We start from the raw sequence: 22,070 nt of genomic DNA, 5'->3' as shown, positions 1-22,070 counted from the left end.
TGTTGCCCAGGCTGGAGTTCAGTGGCCGGATCTCAGCTCACTGCAAGCTCCGCCTCCCAGGTTCACGCCATTCTCCTGCCTCAGCCTCCCGAGTAGCTGGGACTACAGGCGCCTGCCACCTCACCCGGCTAGTTTTTTGTATTTTTTAGTAGAGACGGGGTTTCACCGTGTTAGCCAGGATGGTCTCGATCTCCTGACCTCATGACCCACCCGTCTGGGCCTCCCAAAGTGCTGGGATTACAGGCTTGAGCCACTGCGCCCGGCCGACATATTTCTTTAATGTGTGGGAGTTTTGGGGTTTTTTGTGTGTTTGTTTTTTGAGATGAAGCCTTGCTCTGTTGCCCAGGCTGGAATGCAGTGGCTCGATCTTCTCGGCTCATTGCATCCTCTGCCGCCTCCCAGTTCAAGCGATTCTCATGCCTTAGCCTCCCGAGTAGCTGGGACTACAGGCCTGTGCCACCACACCCAGCTAATTTTTTTTTTTTTTTTTTGTAGTTTTAGTGGAGACGGGGTTTTGGCATGTTGGCCAGGCTGGTCCCAAACTCTGGAGCTCAGACAGTCTGCCCACCTCAGCCTCCCAAAGTCCTAGGATTACAGGCGTGAGCCACTGCATCCAGCCATATTTAATGTGTGGCTTTTTGTTGTTGTTGTTTGCTTGTTTTTTTGAGATGGAATCTTACTCTGTCGCCCAGGCTGGAATGCAGTGGTGCAATTTCAGCTCACTGCACCCTCCACCTCCCAGGTACAAGCGATTATCCTGCCTCAGCTTCTCAAGTAGATGGGACTACAGACATGTGCCATCACACCCAGCTAATTTTTGTATTTTTAGTAGAGACAGGGTTTCACCCTGTTGGCCAGGCTGGTCTTGAACTCCTGACACAGGTGATTCACCTGCCTTGGCCTCCCAAAGTGCTGGGATTACAGGCATGAGCCACTGTGCCCAGCCTTAATGTGTGTTTTGTTTTGAGACGGAGTTTTGCTCTTGTTGCCCAGGCTGGAGTGCAGTGAATGGCGCAATCTCGGCTCACTGCAACCTGCACCTCCTGGGTTCAAGTGATGCTCCTGGCTCAGCTTCCTGAGTCACTAGGATTATAGGCACCTGCCACCATGCCCAGCTAATTTTTGTTATTTTCAGTAGAGATGGGGTTTTGCCACGTTGGCCAGGCTGGTCTTGAACTCCTGACCTCAGGTGACCCACCTGCCTCGGCCTTCCAAAGTGCTGGGATTATAGGTGTGAGCCACTGCACCAGGCCTTTATTGTGTTTTTAAGTCAACAAATGTCTCTTCCTGCAACGAATTTCTTGTGAGTTTTTCATTATTAATGTACAGATTAGGCATTTTATGTGCTTTCACATATTAATAATTATATCTTATCATACATAAATTAATGCCAAAATTTCAGCCTTTTATATTTTAAACAGGTTTTACTTTATTATAAAAATAATATTTTCTCTTTGGAGTTCTATCTTTAAAGAGACATTGTTTTATTCTCTACGTTTTACTACTTTAAAAAATGTGTGTAGTAATATCTTAGTGGATAAGATCTAGTTTTACAGATAGTGCTTCTTTTTAATTTTTTGAGACAGAGTCTTGCTCTGTTGCCCAGGCTGGAGTGCAGTGGTGCAATCTCAGCTCACTGCAATTTCCACGTCCTGGGTTCAATCTATTCTCCTGCCTCAGCCTCTTGAGTAGCTGGGATTACAGGCAACCACCACCACACCATCGTTTTTGCGTGTGTGTATGTGTGTGTGTGTGTGTGTGTGTGTATTTAGTAGAGACAGGGTTTCACCATGTTGGCAGGCAGGTCTTGAACTCCTGACCTCAAGTGATTACCCCCCCCGCCTCAGCCTCCCAAAGTACATGACACTGCTTCTTTCAAACACTTTTCTTTCACAATTCACTTTCTAAAAAAATCAGAATACAGCTTTATTGCGATATATACTGTGCAATTCATTTATTTAAAGTGTACAATTCAGTGGTTTTTAATGTATTCAGAGTTGTGCAAACACAGTCATTTTTGGAACATTATCATTACTTCCATCAAAAACCCTAGAATTCATTAATAGTCACTTTCCTTTACCCTGACCCCTAGTCTTAGGCAGTCACTAATCTACTTTCTGTGTCTATAGATTTACCTATTCTGGATAATTTAGAGTTCACTTTTTAGAAGACTTTTAAGCTGGAAAAAGGAATATTAAGCATAAAAGGAATATTAAGCATAAATGTGGTGGAAAAATTAGCAGCAGTTCCATATCCATGGGGTGGAAAAATTAGCAGCAGTTCCATATCTGCCTGTTGAGTTCATAGAGCAGTTTACTTGTGATAAGGTAGGTGCTATCACTGCAGCTCTGGATTTTGGTGATTCAGTAAGCGGTAAGTTGGAGGGACTGGTCCAAGGCTTGGTAGCTGCTTGCCTAGCCAGCTCCTAGTTTAACACTACTTCTGTCATTTGAAATGCCTTCTAATACTGGTAATGGTAGCAGCAGCAGCAACAGTAGCAATAGTATTAAATGTCTGACATTTATTGAGTACTTATACAATGTGCCAGTTTTATAAGTAGTTTACATGTATTAACTTACTCATTTAACCCAAACAACATTCCTGACTTAGGCAACATTCCTGAGTTATTCAATTTTAGATGAAAACTGAAGCACATTTTATTGTAGATTTTTTTTTTTTTAAGTATAGTTTAAAATCTTGAAACGGCCCATGAAGTTAAACTTGTTTATATGTAGGGTTAATACTTTTTAATGACTGCAGAAATTCATTCTCATTATTGCTATTTTTTCCATTTCAGTGAAACTGCTTTTGGTTACAAGGGTCTAAAGATCCTGTTATACTATATTGCTGGTAGCCTGTCAACAATGTTCCGTGTTGAATATGCATCTAAAGTTGATGAGAACTTTGACTGTGTAGAGGTAAGAACAGAAATGCTTTTTTAACTGTTTTCCAATTGAATTTATTTTAAAATAGGTTTTAGGCCATGTGCAGTGGCTCATACCTGTAACCCCAGCACTTTGGGGGACTGAGGGGGGCAGATCTTTTGATCTCAGGAGTTCAAGACCAGCCTGGCCAACATAGTGAGACCCCATTTCTCAAAAAAAAACGCAAAAATTAGTGGGGCGTGGTGGCATGTATCTGTAATCCCAGCTATTCAGGAGGCTGAGGTTGGAGGATGGCTTGAGCCCAGGAGGCAGAGGCTACAGTCGGCTGAGATCATGCTACTGCACTACAGCCTGGATGACAGAGCTAGACCCTGTCTCAAAAACAAAACAAACAAATAGGTTCTAAAAATTAAAGGTTTGGGCTGGGCGCAGTGGCTTGTTCCTGTAATCCCAATGCTTTTGGAGGCTGAAGTGGGAGGATCTCCAGCCCAAGAGTTGGAAACCAGCCTGGACAACCCAGTGAGACCCTCAGCTACTTGGGAGTCTAAGGTGAGAGGATTATTTGGGCCCAGGAGCTTGAGGCTGCCAGTGAGCCATGATGACACCACTGCACTCCAGCTTGGGCAACAGAACAAGACCCCATCTCTAAAAAAAAAATTAAGGTTTGAGGGAGAAGAGAATCTGTTACATGGTAGTTTTAAAATCACATTCTCAGGCTGGGTGCGGTGGCTTACACCTATAATCCCAGCACTTTGGGAGGCCAAGGTGGGCGGATCACCTGAGGTCAGGAGTTCGAGACCAGTCTGGCCAACATGGTGAAACCCCGTCTCTACTAAAAATACAAAAGTTAGTTGGGCTTGGTGGTATGCACTTGTAATCCCAGCTATTTGGGAGGCTAAGGCACGACAATTGCTTGAATCCAGGAGGCAGAGGTTGCAGTGAGTTGAGAATACACCACTGCACTGCAGCCTGGGTGACAGAGTGAAACTGTGTCTCAAAAAAAAATTAATTAATTAAATAAAATCATATACTCAGTCTATAGTTATGGAGGCATTTGCCGCCCTGTCATTACAGTTAACCCTGTGATCGTGATCCTGTTCTGTTTCCTGCGTGGACCTTCCCCATAAAAATTTTTGCCTTTGTGATCAGAGTTTTATTTTTTTTGCCAACTTTTGTTTTTTATTGTGTTTATTTCCTATAAGTCAAAGAAGATGGAGGGAAATAGCTAAATTTTCCACTTTTACTTAGTGTAGAATCTATTGAAGTTTCTCTTGCTACATTTCTAATCCCACAAATTTTGCTAATATATTCCTTTATGAATGGAATACATGGATGATCAAGCTGATCACATTATAAAACTATTTAAAGCGAGTGGATCAAAAGGGGATAAAGTAAAGAGAGAGAGAAGGCCGGGCACGGTGGCTCACGCCTGTAATCCTATCACTTTGGGAGGCTGAGGCGGGCGGATCACCTGAGGTCAAGAGTTTGAGACCAACCTGGCCAACATGGCGAAACCCCGTCTCTACTAAAAATACAAAAATTAGCTGGGTGCAGTGGTGCATGCCGTAATCCCAGCTACTCCGGAGGCTGAGGTGGGAGAATTGCTTGAACCCAGGAGGTGGAGGTTGTAGTGAGCTGACATTGCACCACTGCCCTCCAGCCTGGTCAACAGAGTGAGACTCTGTCTCAAAAAAAAAAGAAAGAAAGAAAGAAAGAAAGTGCCGCTTCTACTGAGGAGACTGAGGCAGGAGGATCCTTTGCAGCCAGTAGGTTGAGGCTACAGTAAGGTAAGTATGATCATGCCACTGCACTCCAACCTGGGTGACAGTGAGACCCTATCTCTTACAAAAAAAAAAAAAAAAAATGGCTAGGCCTGGTGGCACATCTGTAATCCCACACTTTGGGAGGCCAAGGCAGGTAGATCACCTGAGCTCAGGAGTTCAAGCCAGCCTCGGTAATATGGTGAAACCCCATCTCTACTAAAACACACACACACACAAATTTGCTGGGTGTGGTGGTGTATGCCTGTAGTTCTGGCTACTCTGGAGCCTGAGCTGGGAAATTGGCTTAAGCACAGGAGGTGAAGTTTGCAGTGAGCTAAGATTGTACCACTGCACTCCAGCCTGAGTGACAGATGCAGACCCTGTCTCCAAAAAAAAAAAGAAAAAAAAAAAAAACAAAAAAAGAAGTGCCTCTGGTTGGTGAGGGCTTAGAACAAAATGAGGAACATGTGTTTGGCAACTGGAGAAAAGGAAATCCTTGTTCTATAGTGGCAGAAAGCCTAGCTGAGTTATGTCCTGCAATTATATGGAAAGGAGAACTTACTGTAAGCAGTGAACTTGGATGTTTAGCTGAGGAGGTTTTTATGCACAGTATTGGAGTTGTGGCCTGATTTCTGGCTGCTTATAGTAAAGTGAGGAAAGAGATAAATTGAGGGAAGAACTGTTAAACAAAAAGGATACAGGAGTTGATGATTTGGGAAATTCTTAGCCTATCCAGATTTCAGAAGACACTAGTTAGCATATTCATTGTCAGGAAAGTGGGAAGTGTGTTCTGGAGAGAAAGCTGTAAGTGTGACAGGATAACCTTTTGCTTGTGCTGAAGGGATTAGGCATGTGACTCATGGGTCTCCTCAGTTGTCTCAGCAAAAAGCTGGGAATATAGATCTGGGGAACATCTGTGAAGGACCCTCTTGTCTAATGGTATGAACCCTCATGACGTACACAGGTGACTCAAGGGTTTTGAGAATTAAAACTTTATAGTGCAGCTTGGACTGACAGGACAAAAATGGAGGAAGGCTGTATGAACTCTCCAAATTCCACAGATAGGAAACAGGCTAATAAAACTGCTCAGTTGCAAGCATGTGCTACCTTTAAAGAAAACGGAAGAATGACTCTGAGGGCAAAGCTTTGGGTCCAGAGGGTGGAGTTGCAGGGCACAGTTATTCTTAGGCCTTGAAACCTAATGGAATTTGCCATGCTGAATTTTGAAATTGCTTGGTAGCAGTGGCTCCTTTCTTCCTTCCATTTTCTCTTCTGGAATGAGAGATTCTATAACTGTTGTCCTATGCCTGTCCTACCATTGTCTTTTGAAAGTGATACTGTGTTTTCTAATTTCACAGGCTCATAGGTGGAGAGGAATTTTGCCCTACGATGTATCATAGCCAGAGTCTTACCTATAGCTGATTTAGATGATGAGATGTGTGACTTTTGAACTGATTATATCTAGATGAGATTTTGGACTTGAGTTGATATTGTAATGGTTGAGACTTCTAGGAATGTTTGAATAGAATGAATGTATTTTGCATCTGGGATGGACATGAATCTTTGAGGGCCTTAAGAAAATTTTATTTTAGACTTGTTCTGTTTCAGAGCATTCCTTATTTAAGGGCATTGAAACTTCATCAAGCGTTACTTCACAGAGGTGATTTTTTTAAAGATTAAATCCCATTTTGTCACTAAATCATATATATAAAATTGAAAGTTAATTCTTATAGCAAAATCTCTTTCCTTTGCACTTATAAATCCAGCAAGTTTTAGTAAATTATATCTGATATACTGTTGGTAATAGTGTGTTAGACACAAGTATGGAAAATGAAATATATTACTTCATACTGTATGTCATAACTTTCTTCTGCAGAAGTAGCAGTTCCTAATGAATTAACAATGAAACCAACTTTTTCAGGGCTTTAAACTTACTTTAACTGCTGACTTTACCTCTTTTGCCACCCCATACCCCATCTATATTTTTGGTTAAAACCTCCTCTCATTACTGGAACTGACTGACTTGGCCCTTTATTATTATTTACATTTTGAGGGATTTGTTATATTGTAAAGGTTTTGCCCAAAGTCATACAACTAGTAAATAGTCAGTATTGGACTAGGAGATGATTATTTAGTGTTAGTATGCATAATATATAATAATATCCTGATTAAAAGATGTTAGGAATATTTTTGACCTGTTCTAAGAGGATCCAGGCTCTTGTGCTTACTGCTTTTTCTTTCTCTCTCTCCCTTTTTTTTTTTTTTTTTAATTTTAAGTTCTGGGATACATGTGCAGAACATGCAGGTTTGTTACATAGGTATCTTTCTCCTTTTTACCGTGTGGTTTTTTTCCCTCTTATTAAAAAATTTTTTTGTTTTAATTTTTAATTTTTTTTAGAGATGGGGTCTTGCTATACTGCCCAGACTGGCCTCAAACTCCTGGCCTCAAGCAATCTTCCCACCTTGGCCTTACAAAATGCTTGGGATTGCAGGCTTAAGCCACCATACCCAGCCTTCTCCTGTGTTTTATGCCATGCACTGCCAGTTTACTGCTATCATTGTAAGGGGCTTCACACTAGCAGACCCCTTATGGTTAAAAGTACCATGTTGGTAAGCTGGATGGAATCTGATTACTTCATACTATATGTCATAACTTTCTTCTGCAGAAGTAGCAGTTCCTAAAATATTAACAATGCAACCAACTTTTTCAGGACTTTAACTTCTGACTTTACCTCTTTTGCCAACCCTATGCCCCATGTATAACACAAATTATGCATAGCATGAAAAAGATCTGAAATAGTTTCATGTAATAGGAATTGTGCATAGCATGAAAAAGATCTGAAGTAGTTTCATATTCATTCAACTTTAGTACTAGAAGTATTTTGAGTACTACTTGTTTTGTGTGTGTGTGTGTGTGTTTCCCCACTTCCCAGCCATGTTTGAGATGACTGAGCTTGCCAGATAAATAATATGTCACTACCTTTAATATTTGTTTTAGCCGGGCGCGGTGGCTCAAGCCTGTAATCCCAGCACTTTGGGAGGCCGAGTCGGGCGGATCACGAGGTCAGGAGATCGAGACCATCCTGGCTAACCCGGTGAAACCCCGTCTCTACTAAAAAATACAAAAAACTAGCTGGGTGAGGTGGCGTGCGCCTGTAGTCCCAGCTACTCGGGAGGCTGGGGCAGGAGAATGGCGTAAACCCGGGAGGCGGAGCTTGCAGTGAGCTGAGATCCGGCCACTGCACTCCAGCCTGCGCGACAGAGCGAGACTCCGTCTCAAAAAAAAAAAAAAAAATTGGTTTTAATGTAGTTTGTGTCCCACGATAACTTTTGAAATTGTGCAGATACAGAAGTGATTCTGAGTAATACTGTAGTGGTTTGATGTTTGAAAAGATTTAATCTTAGATTAACTAGCATTTAACACATTTATTAAAATAGTGTTTTATCATAATCAAATATATAGATTGCTAAATTCTCCAGACCCAAGCCCAGCTAGATATTCTTATTAAAAATGCAGGTGATATTTTTCCTTGTGTGTTAATCCACTGTTGGAGGGTTTTGGTTTTACAGTTGCAGCTGATAGCACTGAATTGATTTCTTCCAAAGGAACTATTGACTTAGTTATAGATAAATCTTTTAAATACTTCATGCAGTGAAAATAGCTGTGTATTTGCATTGACATCTAATTGTTCCATTCTTGAAAATTAGGTTTTTCCATTTAGAAATACTGTGTTAGGAGTAAGGAATCAATATTTTATAATGTCTTTTTGTAGAATTACTTATTTGCTTTGTGGTCAAAGATCACTTATATTGAGTATCCAAACAAAGACTTTTTTCCCCTTACTAAAAATGATTGGGTAGGGGATACGTGGGTCATGGGCTTGCGTCTTCTATCTCAGTTTGCAGTGAGTGTTCATTCCATAGTGCCTTCTGTTCTTGATGCCAGCGATACAGTGGCAGACAAAGTCATGGAGCTTACGTTCTAGCCAAGAGGAACAGTCAGTAAACAAAATAGTAAATACACAAATTCAGGTAGTATTATGAAGATACATTTTGCTCATTTCTGAATAATGAAGGAGGAACCAGCCATGTTATAAGCTGAGGGTAAAACTTACTAAGCAACGGGACTAGCAGGTACAAAGGCTCTAAAAAATACAGCATTTTTGTAGTGCAGAAAGATTAACAGGGTTAAATCATGGTGATGGAGAGAGGGGTAGGAGATGGTTGAAGGGGATGCAAAGCTAGATCTGTAGGATCTTCTGTTGTGTGATAGGTGTTTGCAAGAAATAAGAGTAGTTGGCATTCTTCAGAGGCATTCTTAAGTAGGTGGAGGTCATAAACGATGTGATTTATATTTTTAAAATATGATTCTGGCTGCCGTGCAGAGAACACACTGTATGGGGCAAAAGTGAAAGATGAGAGACTGGAATATTGCAGTGTTAGAGGTGACACTGGACTTAGTTGTCAGAGTAAGGAACATTTTGGAGGTTTGCTGTTGAATTAGATGTGACAGATGAGGAAAAGAAACAAGGAAAACCCCATTGCCCAAGCAACGGGGGTTCAATTATGGTACTGTTAACCGAGAAGATGATAGAAGAAATAGGTTTAAGTGGAAAATATCAAAAATTTTATTTTGGATGTTAGGTTTGAGTCTATATATTAGGGCTTTGCAGATCATACTACATAGGTGGTCAGCAGCCATAACATCTGTTTAGAAGTTATTTATTAGGATTATGTCATTACATTAATTTTTAATCATCCATTCTTTTTCTTTTCCAAGCTGAATGCTCTAGTTGCACCTAAAATTCTTTAGTCACAATTAAGATGCCTATAAAATCTCTACTAGCCATCATCTTTAAAGGAAACAATTCTGAATTTTACAATACAATAAACTTGATTATTCAGACACTGATGATTTTTTCATCTGGTTGTCCTTGACCTTTGCTTTTATTAACACCTCCTGTTCTGTGCTTGTAATGCCAGCTGCTCTGTAGGCTGACTCAGGAGGATCATTTGAGGCCAGAAATTTGAGACCAGCCTTGGTTACATAATAAGACCCTGCCTCTTAAAAAAAAAAAAATGGCTGAGCATGGTGGCTCAAGCTTGTAATCCCAGTGCTTTGGGAGGCCAAGGTTGGCGGATCACTTGAGGTCAGGAGTTTGGCATGGTGAAACCCCGTCTCTGCTAAAAATGCATAAATTAGCCAGGTGTTGTGGTGCATGCTTGTGGTCCTAGCTACTCGGGAGGCTGAGGAAGGAGAATCACTTGAACTCGGGAGGTGGAGGTTGCAGTCAGCCGAGATCACGCCACTGTACTCCAGCTTGGGCAACAGAGCAAGACTCCATCTCAAAAAAAAAAAAAAAAAAAAAAAAAAAAAAAGCTGGGCATGATGGCATGCTCCTGTAGTACCAGCTACTTGGAAGGCTGAGGCAGAAGGATCTCTTGAGCCCAGGAGGTCAAGGCTGCAGTAAGCTATGGTTACACTACTGCATTCCAGCCTAGGTGACAGAGCAAGACTCTTGTCTTAAAAACAAAAACCTCCTGCCTTCTCTTGGGGGTAATTTCATTGCCTTTTAGTGAAGTGGTGCGTAACTAAGATTGTTGTCTTGCTAATTGCTAGCATTTCTGGGAAAGGTTTGATATAGGAAGTTGAAATAGGTGGATAAAGTTTGTATTAACTGTGAATTTCAGTTATTTTATCCTGGTGTCCCACTAATTGGATTGAATTTGAGAGTAGATGAGAGCAGATTTAAAAAATTTTATGGAGTGTTTAACCTCTTTCTAGGAAAATCCTACATATTTCCAGAAATTTCATCTTGAGGAAATGAAAATATCTTTGGTAGACTAGTAAAATTTCAAATTGTGACAGTGTTCTTGATAAGTAGTACTTTTTATGAAATATCATAAAGAGCTTTAAAAGTATATATTGACAAGTTTATCTTGTTTAGTTCAAGTAGCAAAATACTAATGCAGTGTAAATAAATATAATATGACCTTTGTTTTCCATTAATGAAAAGTTCACACTTTTAATTTCTCAACAATACATTCTGTAGTTAAAGCTTAAATATTATCAGAGAACGTGAGATTGAGAAAATTAAGTAGATGTAGAATCTCTTTTGCTTGTTTTTATAGCATATTTTAGGTAGTCTTAGAATATAGTTAAGTCTACGTACCACTTTAGCCAAGTAAAGAACAGCATGTTACCACCTACTTAACATGTCTTTAATTGCAATCTCAAAAATTACTAGACAAATTTACACAAATGGTGTTGCTTAAGATAAGACATTAGAAAGGTTATTGGGTTTTCAAATGTGTATAAATACAAATATGAACATTTATTTTAAAAAATAGATTACTAATTATCAGGCATATCGCTTTATTCAGTAATGAGGAAATGCAAAAATTGCTCCATATGAACATGTTCATGTGTAATAAAGTACAGAACATTGGAACTTGAAATGACCATAGTTAAAGAGTATATGATCTAAAAATATTTCATCATGACCCACCTACCAGAATATCTAACTAGAATACTTTTGCACTTTCCTTTTTGAAAAGAAATTGCCAAGTATTAGGAAACCATTTGTAAGAGATGTCTTTGTTAATTAAACATATCTGGTTGTGTTCTGGTTTCTTTTTTCGAGATGGAGTCTTGTCCTGTCACCCAGGCTGGAGTGCAGTGGCGCAATCCTGGCTCTCTGCAACCTCCGCCTCCCAGGTTCAAGCGATTATCCTGCCTCAGCCTCCGGAGTCCGGAGTAGCTGGGATTACAGGCACACGCTACCATGCCCAGCTACTTTTGTATTTTCATTAGAGACAGGGTTTCACCATGTTGGCCAGGCTGGTCTCAAACTCCTGACTTCAGGTGATGCACCTGCTTTGGCCTCCCAAAGTGCTGGGATTATAGGCGTGAGCCACCATGCCCAGCCTGGTTTCTTTTTTAAAAATTTTTTGAAATTCTAGTTCCATGGTCTGTCTAGTCAGCTGAATTTCTTACCCTTTCTATATTTCTATGTAATTTTAGTTGAAGTTTTAGAATAATGTTCTGGAAGACAGGGAATTTTTCAGTGATCTTCAGAAATAGATTCTAAACTTTTAGCCACACTGTAATTAAAAGTTTCTTTTGATTTTAACTATTCAGTTAACAATGATTACATGAGGTTTTGCTCTTGTGCTGATTTTATTATCTGATCAGTAATCCATTCTGAAAAACGAATATTTTAAATTGAACTAAATTATGTATTTGAGAAAAGAGTACAGATCTCTAAGATGGTAGTCAGGATTTTTTTTTCTTAAAATGGAATCCAGAGAATGCAAGACCATTTTCCCTTTAGTGAAGCGAAAGTTCTAAAATTCTAGTGTGAAAGAACTGTTTGGTTTATAAGTTGTAGATTTTATGTGAAGTATACCCAGATACATGTTATCTATAGCATAACGATTATAAAATATAAGTTATATAGAATAATATCAAAGCATTCATTGCCTTAAAATTGGCCCTTTTCCCCTACTAAAATTCTTAGGTGTAAACTTAAACGGCAAAGGCAAAATATTTTATTTGAAGATATTTTTATTACAAGTAAATAAGCATCCTTGTGAAGTCTTTGTTTTGTTGGGCTCAAACCTTCGGGTTGCTCTGCCCACCACCAAAAGTGCTACTTGAAACTTAGAGTTTCTGAGAAATCTTTGAAGTAGATTTGATGCAAGATATGTAAAATGATTTGTAATGCCTTCTTGAGAAGACAGGACATAAGGAAAGTTTTTAAAAGTTAAAATTATACATGCTATGAAAGTCTTAAAGTGATTTTTAAACTGATAGATTATAAATCTCTTTTAAAAGTAGTTTTCTTGACTTTTAAAACCTTAACTAACATTATATTATACTGTTTTACTCATCACTACTTTGGATTTTAATTGCTACACAGCACACCTATTACAGCTATCCCTCATTATGACAGTTTCCTTGATAGTTGTTGAAATTGTACTGATTCTATAAAATATGCTTAAGATGGCCTCTTCACATTAGCAATTACAAGGAAAAATATTTATCAAATAGTACTTCAAAAATAAACAAAAACGGTCCTATGAAATGCAGTTTATTTGATCTAGAGTGTGAATGAGTTGCAAGGACTGATGTACATGTTAGAAATAAACTGTTGGGCAAAATGCTGAAGAGCTATATTTTCAATAATAGGTCTTTTTTACAGCTATAAGCAAATTATATATAAATGTTGGTGGTACCAGAGCATTGAAAATAAAACTTGTTTGTGATAAACGTCATCCCTGGTTCTCTATCCTAAAATGTAACTGAATCATAATAAAGTGCTATTCATCTGCAGGTGCATTGCCTCTACTTAGTTAAAAGATGGTTGAAAGGACAGGAATTAGTAGCATGTTGTATTAGCCTTTTGTAGTGTATTTTGTCCTAAGCATCTTAATTTCCCTGTTTTGAATGCTAAGTAGCAAGGGTCTTGGTTTAGAACTAATACCCATCATGCATGTAAACGGTATGAAAGAGCTGCTTAGTAAGTTAACACAAAGTGTTCTTGTGTCAGTCCTTGTGGAAATAGATACAATACAAACATTACAGCTGAACTCACGGCAAACTCCATTAAGTAAAAACCTGGCCTCATTGTTCAGAAAAAAGTTTGAATAGAATACAAGCTCATTTTGTTGAATGTAATGTCAGGCTTTTAGGGACTGTATTGAGGGATAAGGTTTTGTTAAGTTGAGACCAATTCATTAAGTTTTATTGCCTGGTGAGAAGCAGCAATACTTTATTGTAAGACTTCATCAAATATTCATGGTTAAAGAGAAGTAGTAAATGTATTCAATCAAGTGGTCTTTTGGGATTTTGAAAAGGATTATGAAGTCTGCTCAGCTGATAACATTGATAGAGGTTGTTTAACAAGGGTAATTTTAATCTCCGAGTTTAGTTTTGTTGTCCAGTCTTATCTCTTTTTTACTGTCACAAATCCAGGTCTGTAAGAATTGTGTCACATTCTAAGGATGAAAGAATGATATATCCATTCATATAATTTATGTTATTTCCTAAATAGGTATATTTTTAAATTATCATCTTAGTTTGAGTTTGGCATATGAGGGAAATGTGACCCATCTAGTTGTGAGATTGCTATTCATTTGGTCTGACTCTAGCCTTATCTCACTACCTCTGGTGATCTTTTCATGTCTTGGATAATATGATTTCTTTGACACATATAAAATAATAAGCAGCCTTTTGCCTTGGCCAGTTCAGACTCTCATGAAGGGGTATAGTCAGCATTTTCTACATAACGGAAACGTCCATAGCATTGCCCTTATTATTGTACTTGGTATCAGATTACCTGCCTTATTTACTTTTATGTTATGCTCATCTCAGTTTTGTGTGATATAGTTTGTGCTCAGGAAGCTCATCCTTTTCCAGTTCACTGTGTGTTTACTTCTTTAGTTTTCAACTAAAATTTTATAATTTGTGTTGGTTTTGTCAATTTTAAAGAAATTAACCATATTCAACTTAAAGTTGAATTTGTTATTAATTTTTTATATCCTTTATTTTTTAGGCAGATGATGTTGAGGGCAAAATTAGACAAATCATTCCACCTGGATTTTGCACAAACACAAATGATTTCCTTTCTTTACTGGAAAAAGAAGTTGATTTCAAGCCATTCGGAACCTTACTTCATACCTACTCAGTTCTCAGTCCAACAGGAGGAGAAAACTTTACCTTTCAGATATATAAGGTAAAGATATATCTAAATATTTATTGAGTAAAGTTCTTCTTTTTGCCTGAAACCTGTATGTAGTTTTGTTGTCAGTGATTTATTCTAACTGCAGTAAACAAGTCTTAATCAGCATTATAAACAAAGATCTATTTTGTGTGTATGTCTGTGTCTGTGTCCACATCTTAATCTGAGATTTCTAAACATTTTCCCACAGGATAATTTTGTGTTCTGCAGACTTTCACTTACCTTTGTGATGAGTTTCACCTGACTTTTCCTGGCTTTTTCCCTAGGCTGACATGACATGTAGAGGCTTTCGAGAATATCATGAAAGGCTTCAGACCTTTTTGATGTGGTTTATTGAAACTGCTAGCTTTATTGACGTGGATGATGAAAGATGGCACTACTTTCTAGTGTAAGTACAGTTCTAAAGCAACAGTAGACCTTATTACCTCCACAAAGCCAGCATTTTAATTGTGGCAGCCCAATTATTGGGACAGTATAATGATATTTTCCCAGGAAAGAAAACTATTGTTTATGAGGCTTGAGTTTTCCTTCATTATGCTTTGGGAGACCTTGAGAATAGAGCTGAATTAAATGCTGTTGTCCGTTAGGGCCCTGAATGTAGGCTTAAACAGTAAAATGAGCTTTGCCTGTGTTTTCTTTTACTTGCCACCTATTCATCTTTATAATAGGCAAGTGCACTGAAGTGATGTAAAGAGGTCTGATTTATCCAAGTTGCTGCACACCAATTAAGTGAATTGTACATTCAGAACATAGCAGGTGTACCCATTGGGCCCTCACAGAGTAGCTTGCTGACACTGAAAATTCAGTCAGAGAATGGAAAAGAAAATGGACACTGCATGGGAGCGCGACTGTAATTGACCTGCTTGGCTTTCTGTTTTATCTGCAGATTTGAGAAGTATAATAAGGATGGAGCTACGCTCTTTGCGACCGTAGGCTACATGACAGTCTATAATTACTATGTGTACCCAGACAAAACCCGGCCACGTGTAAGGTAATTGGCAGTATAACACGTGCCTTGTCTTTTATTTCAGAAGAAGGAACTGCTGAAGTTTCCAATACTTGTTATAATAGTGTTGATTTGTTTAAAAAAAAAATCACTATTATTCATGGACTATGTACTGACTTATTTCGTTGTTCCCTTTGAAACGGTGTAGAAGATTAAACTAATTTTGAGTATCCTGATAATTTTTGGGTATCTCAAAGGTGGATTGAAAAAAGATCACACAAACTTTAAAGTGTTTGTAATACTATAGTGATTTGCAAGTTTTAAACTGGTCATGTTATGATATTTTAATTTTAAAATAATTTCTTTACTGTAGTCAGATGCTGATTTTGACTCCATTTCAAGGTCAAGGCCATGGTGCTCAGCTTCTTGAAACAGTTCATAGATACTACACTGAATTTCCTACAGTTCTTGATATTACAGGTATGTAAAATTTGATTTGTTACTGAAAGAGCCTTTCTAAAAAATGTCTTCTTACTGATTGATTGTATTTTTGTCAGAAATAACTATTTTAAACAGCAACATTTTCCTAGGGTGCTTAAGCCATCTAAAGATGGCTTAAGTTTATGCTTTAAATCATAAGGCTTTGTGGGAATTGGATTACATCCCTAACTGTGAAGTGCTTAATGGAACAACAAATTGAAGATAATGAGCCGAATATATATGGGGAAATCTTGGTCAGGCATAAATGTGTTGAAAGTATGGTATAACTTATTTGTTCACTTTATTTGGCAAACAGTTGCATTATTTAGAGGCAGCCTGCGCTTTAATTTACATGTAGGGTCAGAATATTCTAAACTTTACCGAGAAAAAAAGTCAAGGTAAATACTTCTTAAATAGAATACACATTTCCTAAAGAGTGTGTTTTGTATTCCTAAAATACATGCCTTCACAACAGTAGTAGATAAGGTGAAATGTAGGCCTATTTGTTTTGGAAATGTCTTTCAGTATGGATTAGCCATAGAAGTAGTATTATGAATAGAATGCTTAGGAGAAGGAAAGACAACTTACTCGACTTGACTCTTTAAAAGGAGAAGGCATTATTAGATGGAGTTTCAGATGAGAGTATGTTAAAGTGTGAACCACCAAAAAACAAAGTGGCCCAAGAAATATTTATGTTATTTTCTAACTCACATTTGTTCATAAAATTGCTGATGAAACCGAAAATTACCTTTTCTTTTCATGAAAATATTTTACCAGATAGTTACATGCAAATTGGTATTAAAATGTATTAATCTTACAAGTTTGAATTGGGATACATCTTTGTTACAAACTATAATATTTAACATGCACTAAAATATTAACATGTTAAAAAATGCTATTTGGGAATTTTGTTTAAAGATACCACCTCCCACCCCCTCACCCCACACACACACAAAAAAAACCCCAGAAAACTGGATGTGAGACTGACAACCACATAAATAAGCTGGTAAGCAGATTGTTTCATCCCTTTTTATATAGACTAGTAATCCAAGGTAAATAAAACTGAGGTTGCTTCAGAACAGTGAACTGATCTGTAGAATAATAAACTGGAGGGAAAGCATGTTGTTTTTAAAAGGGAGTTCCACATTTACAGAGGTGCATTATCTTTTCATCTGACTTTCCTGCTACTGTTAAATGGGTTGGAAACTCAGGAGATAAAGTAGTAGTTACTAAACTTCGTTTATAACAAAAGTTATAAATTGTTTAAGCAACAACTTCACTAGCTCAATGACTTATAAAATTGTAGAAACATAATACAGACTATGTCACTTCTTTTAGTTGAGCAGAAAATTGTTTAGCTTCTGTTGTAGAACTTAGACTTGCTGCTACATGAAGGGACATTTTTGGTGATTTTAATGTGGAGTTCACATAAGTAGTCTTTGTCTACTCTAGTGGGTAATGTGCCAGCAGGGGTTGTTTCTCTGAAGCCTCTTAACCACTTTCTTCTGTCTACTCCAACCAATAAAGTCCTTGATACTTAGCACCAATTAGCAGATAAAGAATTTTATTTCTTACATCTCAGTGAAGAGTCATCAATAATGGTAGCCTTTATTCATTGGTGTTATTCATTAGAAACTGAAGTCTCTAAAAAGAAAAGACTAAACATGCTAAAGGACTTCTGAATTTGACAACTGGGTATTGGCGTTTATTTTCAGCATTAACATTTCTCAGCATTTAAAATACTAAAATGCCTTATTAGCTGTTCTCATTAAGATATTTATTTCTCCTAGATTTCCATACCCAGTCCTTAAAAAACAAAAGAAACTGCAGATTTTTCTACTCTTCTGTTAATTTAGTTGTTTCTCCATTATTGTGTGTGTTTTTTTTAGCTTTGTGGTTCTTTTGCAGGCTCTGGACCTCCATTTGCAATCCAGAATATTCTTTATATTGAGATGGCCTTTTGCTTACTTGACACATAGCCAGATCTAATAATAATTGAAACTTCCTGTAGATGGCCTAAGTTATATCTTACTTCCGATGGATGGGTGTTTGTGGTATAATTGCCACCCATTTTCATTTTTTTGCACTCAATTTTAAGGTAAAATACCGGCAGACAATTCCTTATGTACCATCTGCCTTTTGAAGATGTCATTCTCTTAAGATGTACAGCATTTGAATATATCTCAGTTGTTTAACTTTATAAGTAGAATCAATGATCTGTTTCCTCTGGACTTCTGAAAGGAGTTGCATTTGGCAATAGAAATTGATTCTGGGCTGGAATACATATCAGTATTATTATCTATCAGTAGTACATTAAAAGCTAATTATATTTGTCCTTTAAATGTCCTTTATTGTTCTGGGGTGTGCCATATAGCTTTTTAGAATATTATGTGAATTGTTTATATTTAGGTGATTGTGCTGTTATCTCATTTCCCTTCTTTAGAATATGATTTTTTTATCACTAATATAGTGCGTTAATATGGAGAAGCTTTTAAAAAACGATTGCTAGATGATGTATTAAATTTGGAAAAAACTCAGTTTTTTATTCTGCATATCATTGTAGATTTAAATTCAAGAAAATTTTATCTTTAAATATGTTGCTTATCTTTGTAGCATAGAAACAAAGGAATTGAAGGATGTCACAAATTATTGGGTGTCATCATTTTAAGTTCATTTCAGACCGACATTTCAAAGGGCTTAAAGATTGAGTGGTGACTTGGTTCCTTATATTAAACTGCAAACAAAGTATTATCAGTCTATAACGGCTTATTTAAAACTGGAAATTTTTTGCATGGTTTTCGACTTATGTGAAAATTTCAGGTAAAATGTGGCCTGATTAGTTTTCTCAACTGTAACTCATTTTCCTATGATACTTGTTTCCTAAACTTTTCTGAGGGTATAGAAGTTACTTAAAATTTCACTCAGCTGGGTACAGTGGCTCATGACTGTAATCCCAGAAGTTTGGGAGGCTGAGCTGGAGGGTTGCTTGAGCTCAGGGGTTCAAGACCAGCCTGGGCAACATAGGGAGATTCCCGTCTCTATAAAAAAATGTTTTTTATTAGCTGGATATGGTGGCACACACCTATATGGTCCCAGCCAGCTACCTGGGGGACTGAGATGAGAGGATCGTTAGACCCCCGCAGGTCAAGGCTGCAGTGAGCTGTGATTGCACCATTGCACTCTAGCTGGGGGGACAGAGCGAGACCCTGTCTTAAAAAATACTTACTTTGGGAGGCTGAGGCAGGCGGATCACGAGGTCAAGACATTGAGACCATACTGGCTAGCATGGTGAAACCCCGTCTCTACTAAAAATACGAAAAATTAGCTGGGCGTGGTGGCATGAGCTTGTAGTCCTAGCTACTCAGGAGGCTGAGGCAGGAGAATCACTTGCACCTGTGAGCCGAGATCCCACCACTGCATCCCACCCTGGTGACAGAGTGAGACTGTCTCAACACACACACACACACACACACACACACACACACACACACATAGCCATACACACATACACTAAATGTTACTTTAAATCAATATTAGCAATGCAGTTATTTTTCTTTTTTTCTTTTTTTTTTTGAGACGGAGTCTCCCTCTGTCCCCCAGGCTGGAGTGCAGTGGCACGATCTCGGTTCACTGCAACCTTTGCCTCCCGGGTTCAAGCCATTCTCCTGCCTCAGCCTCCCGAGTGGCTGGGACTACAGGCGCCCGCCATCATGCCCGGCTAATTTTTGTATTTTTAGTAGAGATGGGGTTTCACCATATTGGCCAGGCTGGACTTGAACTCCTGACCTCGTGACCCGCCGGCCTCGGCCTCCCAGAGTGCTGGGATTATAGGCATGAGCCACTACCCCTGGCCGCGATGCAGTTGTTTTTCTAAACCAATTTAGAAAGAAGTAGACTTGGAAAAACTGACATTGGATAAGCTTGTACCTCATCTGTTATAATTTTAAAAATGTGGCCGGGCACGGAGGCTCACATCTGTAATCCCAGCACTTTGGGAGGCTGAATCAGGCAGATCACAAGGTCAGGAGATCGAGACCATCTTGGCTAACACGGTGAAACCCCATCTCTACTAAAAATAAAAAAATTAGCCGGGCGTGATGGCGGGTGCCTGTAGTCCCAGCTACTCAGGAGGCTGAGGCAGGAGAATGGCATGAACCCGGGAGGTGGAGCTTGCAGTGAACTGAGATTGTGCCACTGCACTCCAGTCCTGGGCACTCCACTCCTGGGCAACAGAGCAAGACTCCATCTCACTGCCCACTCCACTCCTGGGCAACAGAGCAAGACTCCATCTCAACAAACAAACAAATGTTTTACAAGAGATACTTGCTTAAGCGTTTGTCTTTAGTAGAGTTTTTAATTAAAACAACTTTATTGAGGTATAATTTCCAGACCGTAAAATTCACCCATTTTAAGTGTACAGTTCAGTGGTTTTTAGTAAATCTGCCTGTTTTAGAACATTTCCATCACTGGAAAGATCCCTCATATCCGTTTGTAGTCAGTTTCCATCCCTACACCCAACCTCCATTGAGGTCCTTGGTCCATTTTGAATAAATTGTTGTGTATGATGTGAGGTAAATATCTCAGTTCATCTTCTTACATGTGGATATCCAGCTGTCTTGGCACCATTTGAACAGAGTGTCTTTCCTCATTGAATTGCCTTGGTACTTTTCTTGAATCAGTTGACCATAAATGTGAAGGTTTATTCCCAGACTCTCTAATGATCTATACTTCTACCCTTATGCCACTACCAAACTGTCGTGATTAGGTTGATATAGCTTTATATATATATAATTTTTAAACGATAATGTCAAGTTTAACCTGCCAAATATATGAGTTGAATCTGTGGAAGATGTTTTGCCTGTGTACTGCAAGGTAAACAGAAGTTTCTTGAAATGCTCGATGGCGTAGGGTTAAAAATGGGTCCTACCCCTGGCCAGGCAGGTGGGAATGGGACAAGGAAGGGTAGAGATGGAGGCTTCAGAGCGGACTGGCTGGGCTTGGGCCATAACCCTCAAGGACACAGGAGTACAGGGTCCCAAAGGGCAGCCCCTTTCTGAGTGAGCACCCAAGCAGCACACACTGGGGCTGCATGTTGCAAATTCATCAGTGCTCGACCCCTGGCACAACCACCCCCTACTGTGTAATCCACCTGACAAAATCTTGCCTTTTAAGGCACTCCTCCCAGGACCCCCACCAGGATCCTGAACTCTAAAACAGTTTTGAGAAAACATCCAAATGGTTACATATGGAATGCTGTCTGCATCTTTTGGGGTTTTTCTTTTGTTTTTTGGGGGAGGTAGGGGTAGTGTTTGAGACAGTGTGTTGCTCTGTCACCCAGGCTGGAGTGCAGTGGAGTGATAGTTCACTGTACCTTGAACTCCTGGGCTTAAGCAAAGCTCCTGCCTCAGCCTCCCAAGTAACTGGAACTACAGGCACGTGCCACCATACCTGGCCAATTTTTAAAGCATTTTCTATAGAGATGGGGTCTCACTATGTAGCCCAGGCTGGTCTTGAACTCCAGGGCTCCAGCTGTCCTGCCTCAGCCTCCCAAAGCAAGGAATTACAGGTGTAAGCAACTGCACTTTGCCTGGCACACACAAAGTTATAGCAGGTGCCCTTCCCCAACCCCCACAGGCAGCAGGCTGTGGGGTCTCCTAGCTGTGAAGGGCTGCTGCAGTGGTGACAGCACAGAGTGGGCAAGGCACAGCAGAGGCCCAGTTCCTGGTATCTCCTCCTATCTAGTCCATGCTTACTTCTTCAGGGAGAGTGACTGCATTCACTTTCCTGACAAAGATGAATCATCTTTTGCTTTCCTCTCTTTCTTTCTCTTGGCTTTCTCCTGCTATTTCCAGATAATCACCTGCTCTGTCTTCCAAGCTAAATGCAATTTCATGTAATGCTCTTTTGCTTTCTCTTAATGTCTTCTTTTCTTGAAATCTCCTTTGGCCTGCCTAGATTCAGTTGTGTGACCTTTCTGGTTATCTGTGGTACCCAATTGGGGTTCTTCATGTCAATGAGCTGTTCTATGCCTTTGTACTTTTGTTGGCAATCAGTCATCTTCATTCTCAGGCAATCTCTTGCCTGATGCTAGAGATTTCTTCTTTTTGGGGTTACTTGCAGCTTCCATTCTCCACTCTCTTCTTGTGTCTTCTCTGGCCTTTCGCTTTTCAACTTGGAGCTGTACATTGATCTGCTTGGGGAATATGTACTGCCTTGCTTAGCCTTTGTGGCCTCCCTTTCTCCTTCCTTTAGG

General features: G+C 39.1%; 1 protein-coding gene across 2 annotated transcripts in view; it reads left to right on the top strand.

The window, feature by feature from the left end:
- Positions 1-22,070, top strand: part of HAT1 (histone acetyltransferase 1) — a 70,574-nt gene that overhangs the window by 30,510 nt on the left and 17,994 nt on the right. For both annotated transcript variants that reach the window (XM_017862357.1, XM_017862358.1), the window contains exons 4-8: positions 2,798-2,918; positions 14,206-14,385; positions 14,658-14,779; positions 15,278-15,382; positions 15,711-15,817. In XM_017862357.1, the coding sequence (XP_017717846.1) occupies positions 2,798-2,918; positions 14,206-14,385; positions 14,658-14,779; positions 15,278-15,382; positions 15,711-15,817 (635 nt within the window). The remainder of the gene's footprint in view (positions 1-2,797; positions 2,919-14,205; positions 14,386-14,657; positions 14,780-15,277; positions 15,383-15,710; positions 15,818-22,070) is intronic.

Source organism: Rhinopithecus bieti, unplaced genomic scaffold (genome assembly GCF_001698545.2).
Source record: "Rhinopithecus bieti isolate Rb0 unplaced genomic scaffold, ASM169854v2 scaffold_63316, whole genome shotgun sequence".
Lineage (NCBI taxonomy): Eukaryota > Metazoa > Chordata > Mammalia > Primates > Cercopithecidae > Rhinopithecus > Rhinopithecus bieti.
Note: the sequence above shows the minus strand (reverse complement) of the source record. Positions and strands in the feature narration are given on the sequence as shown.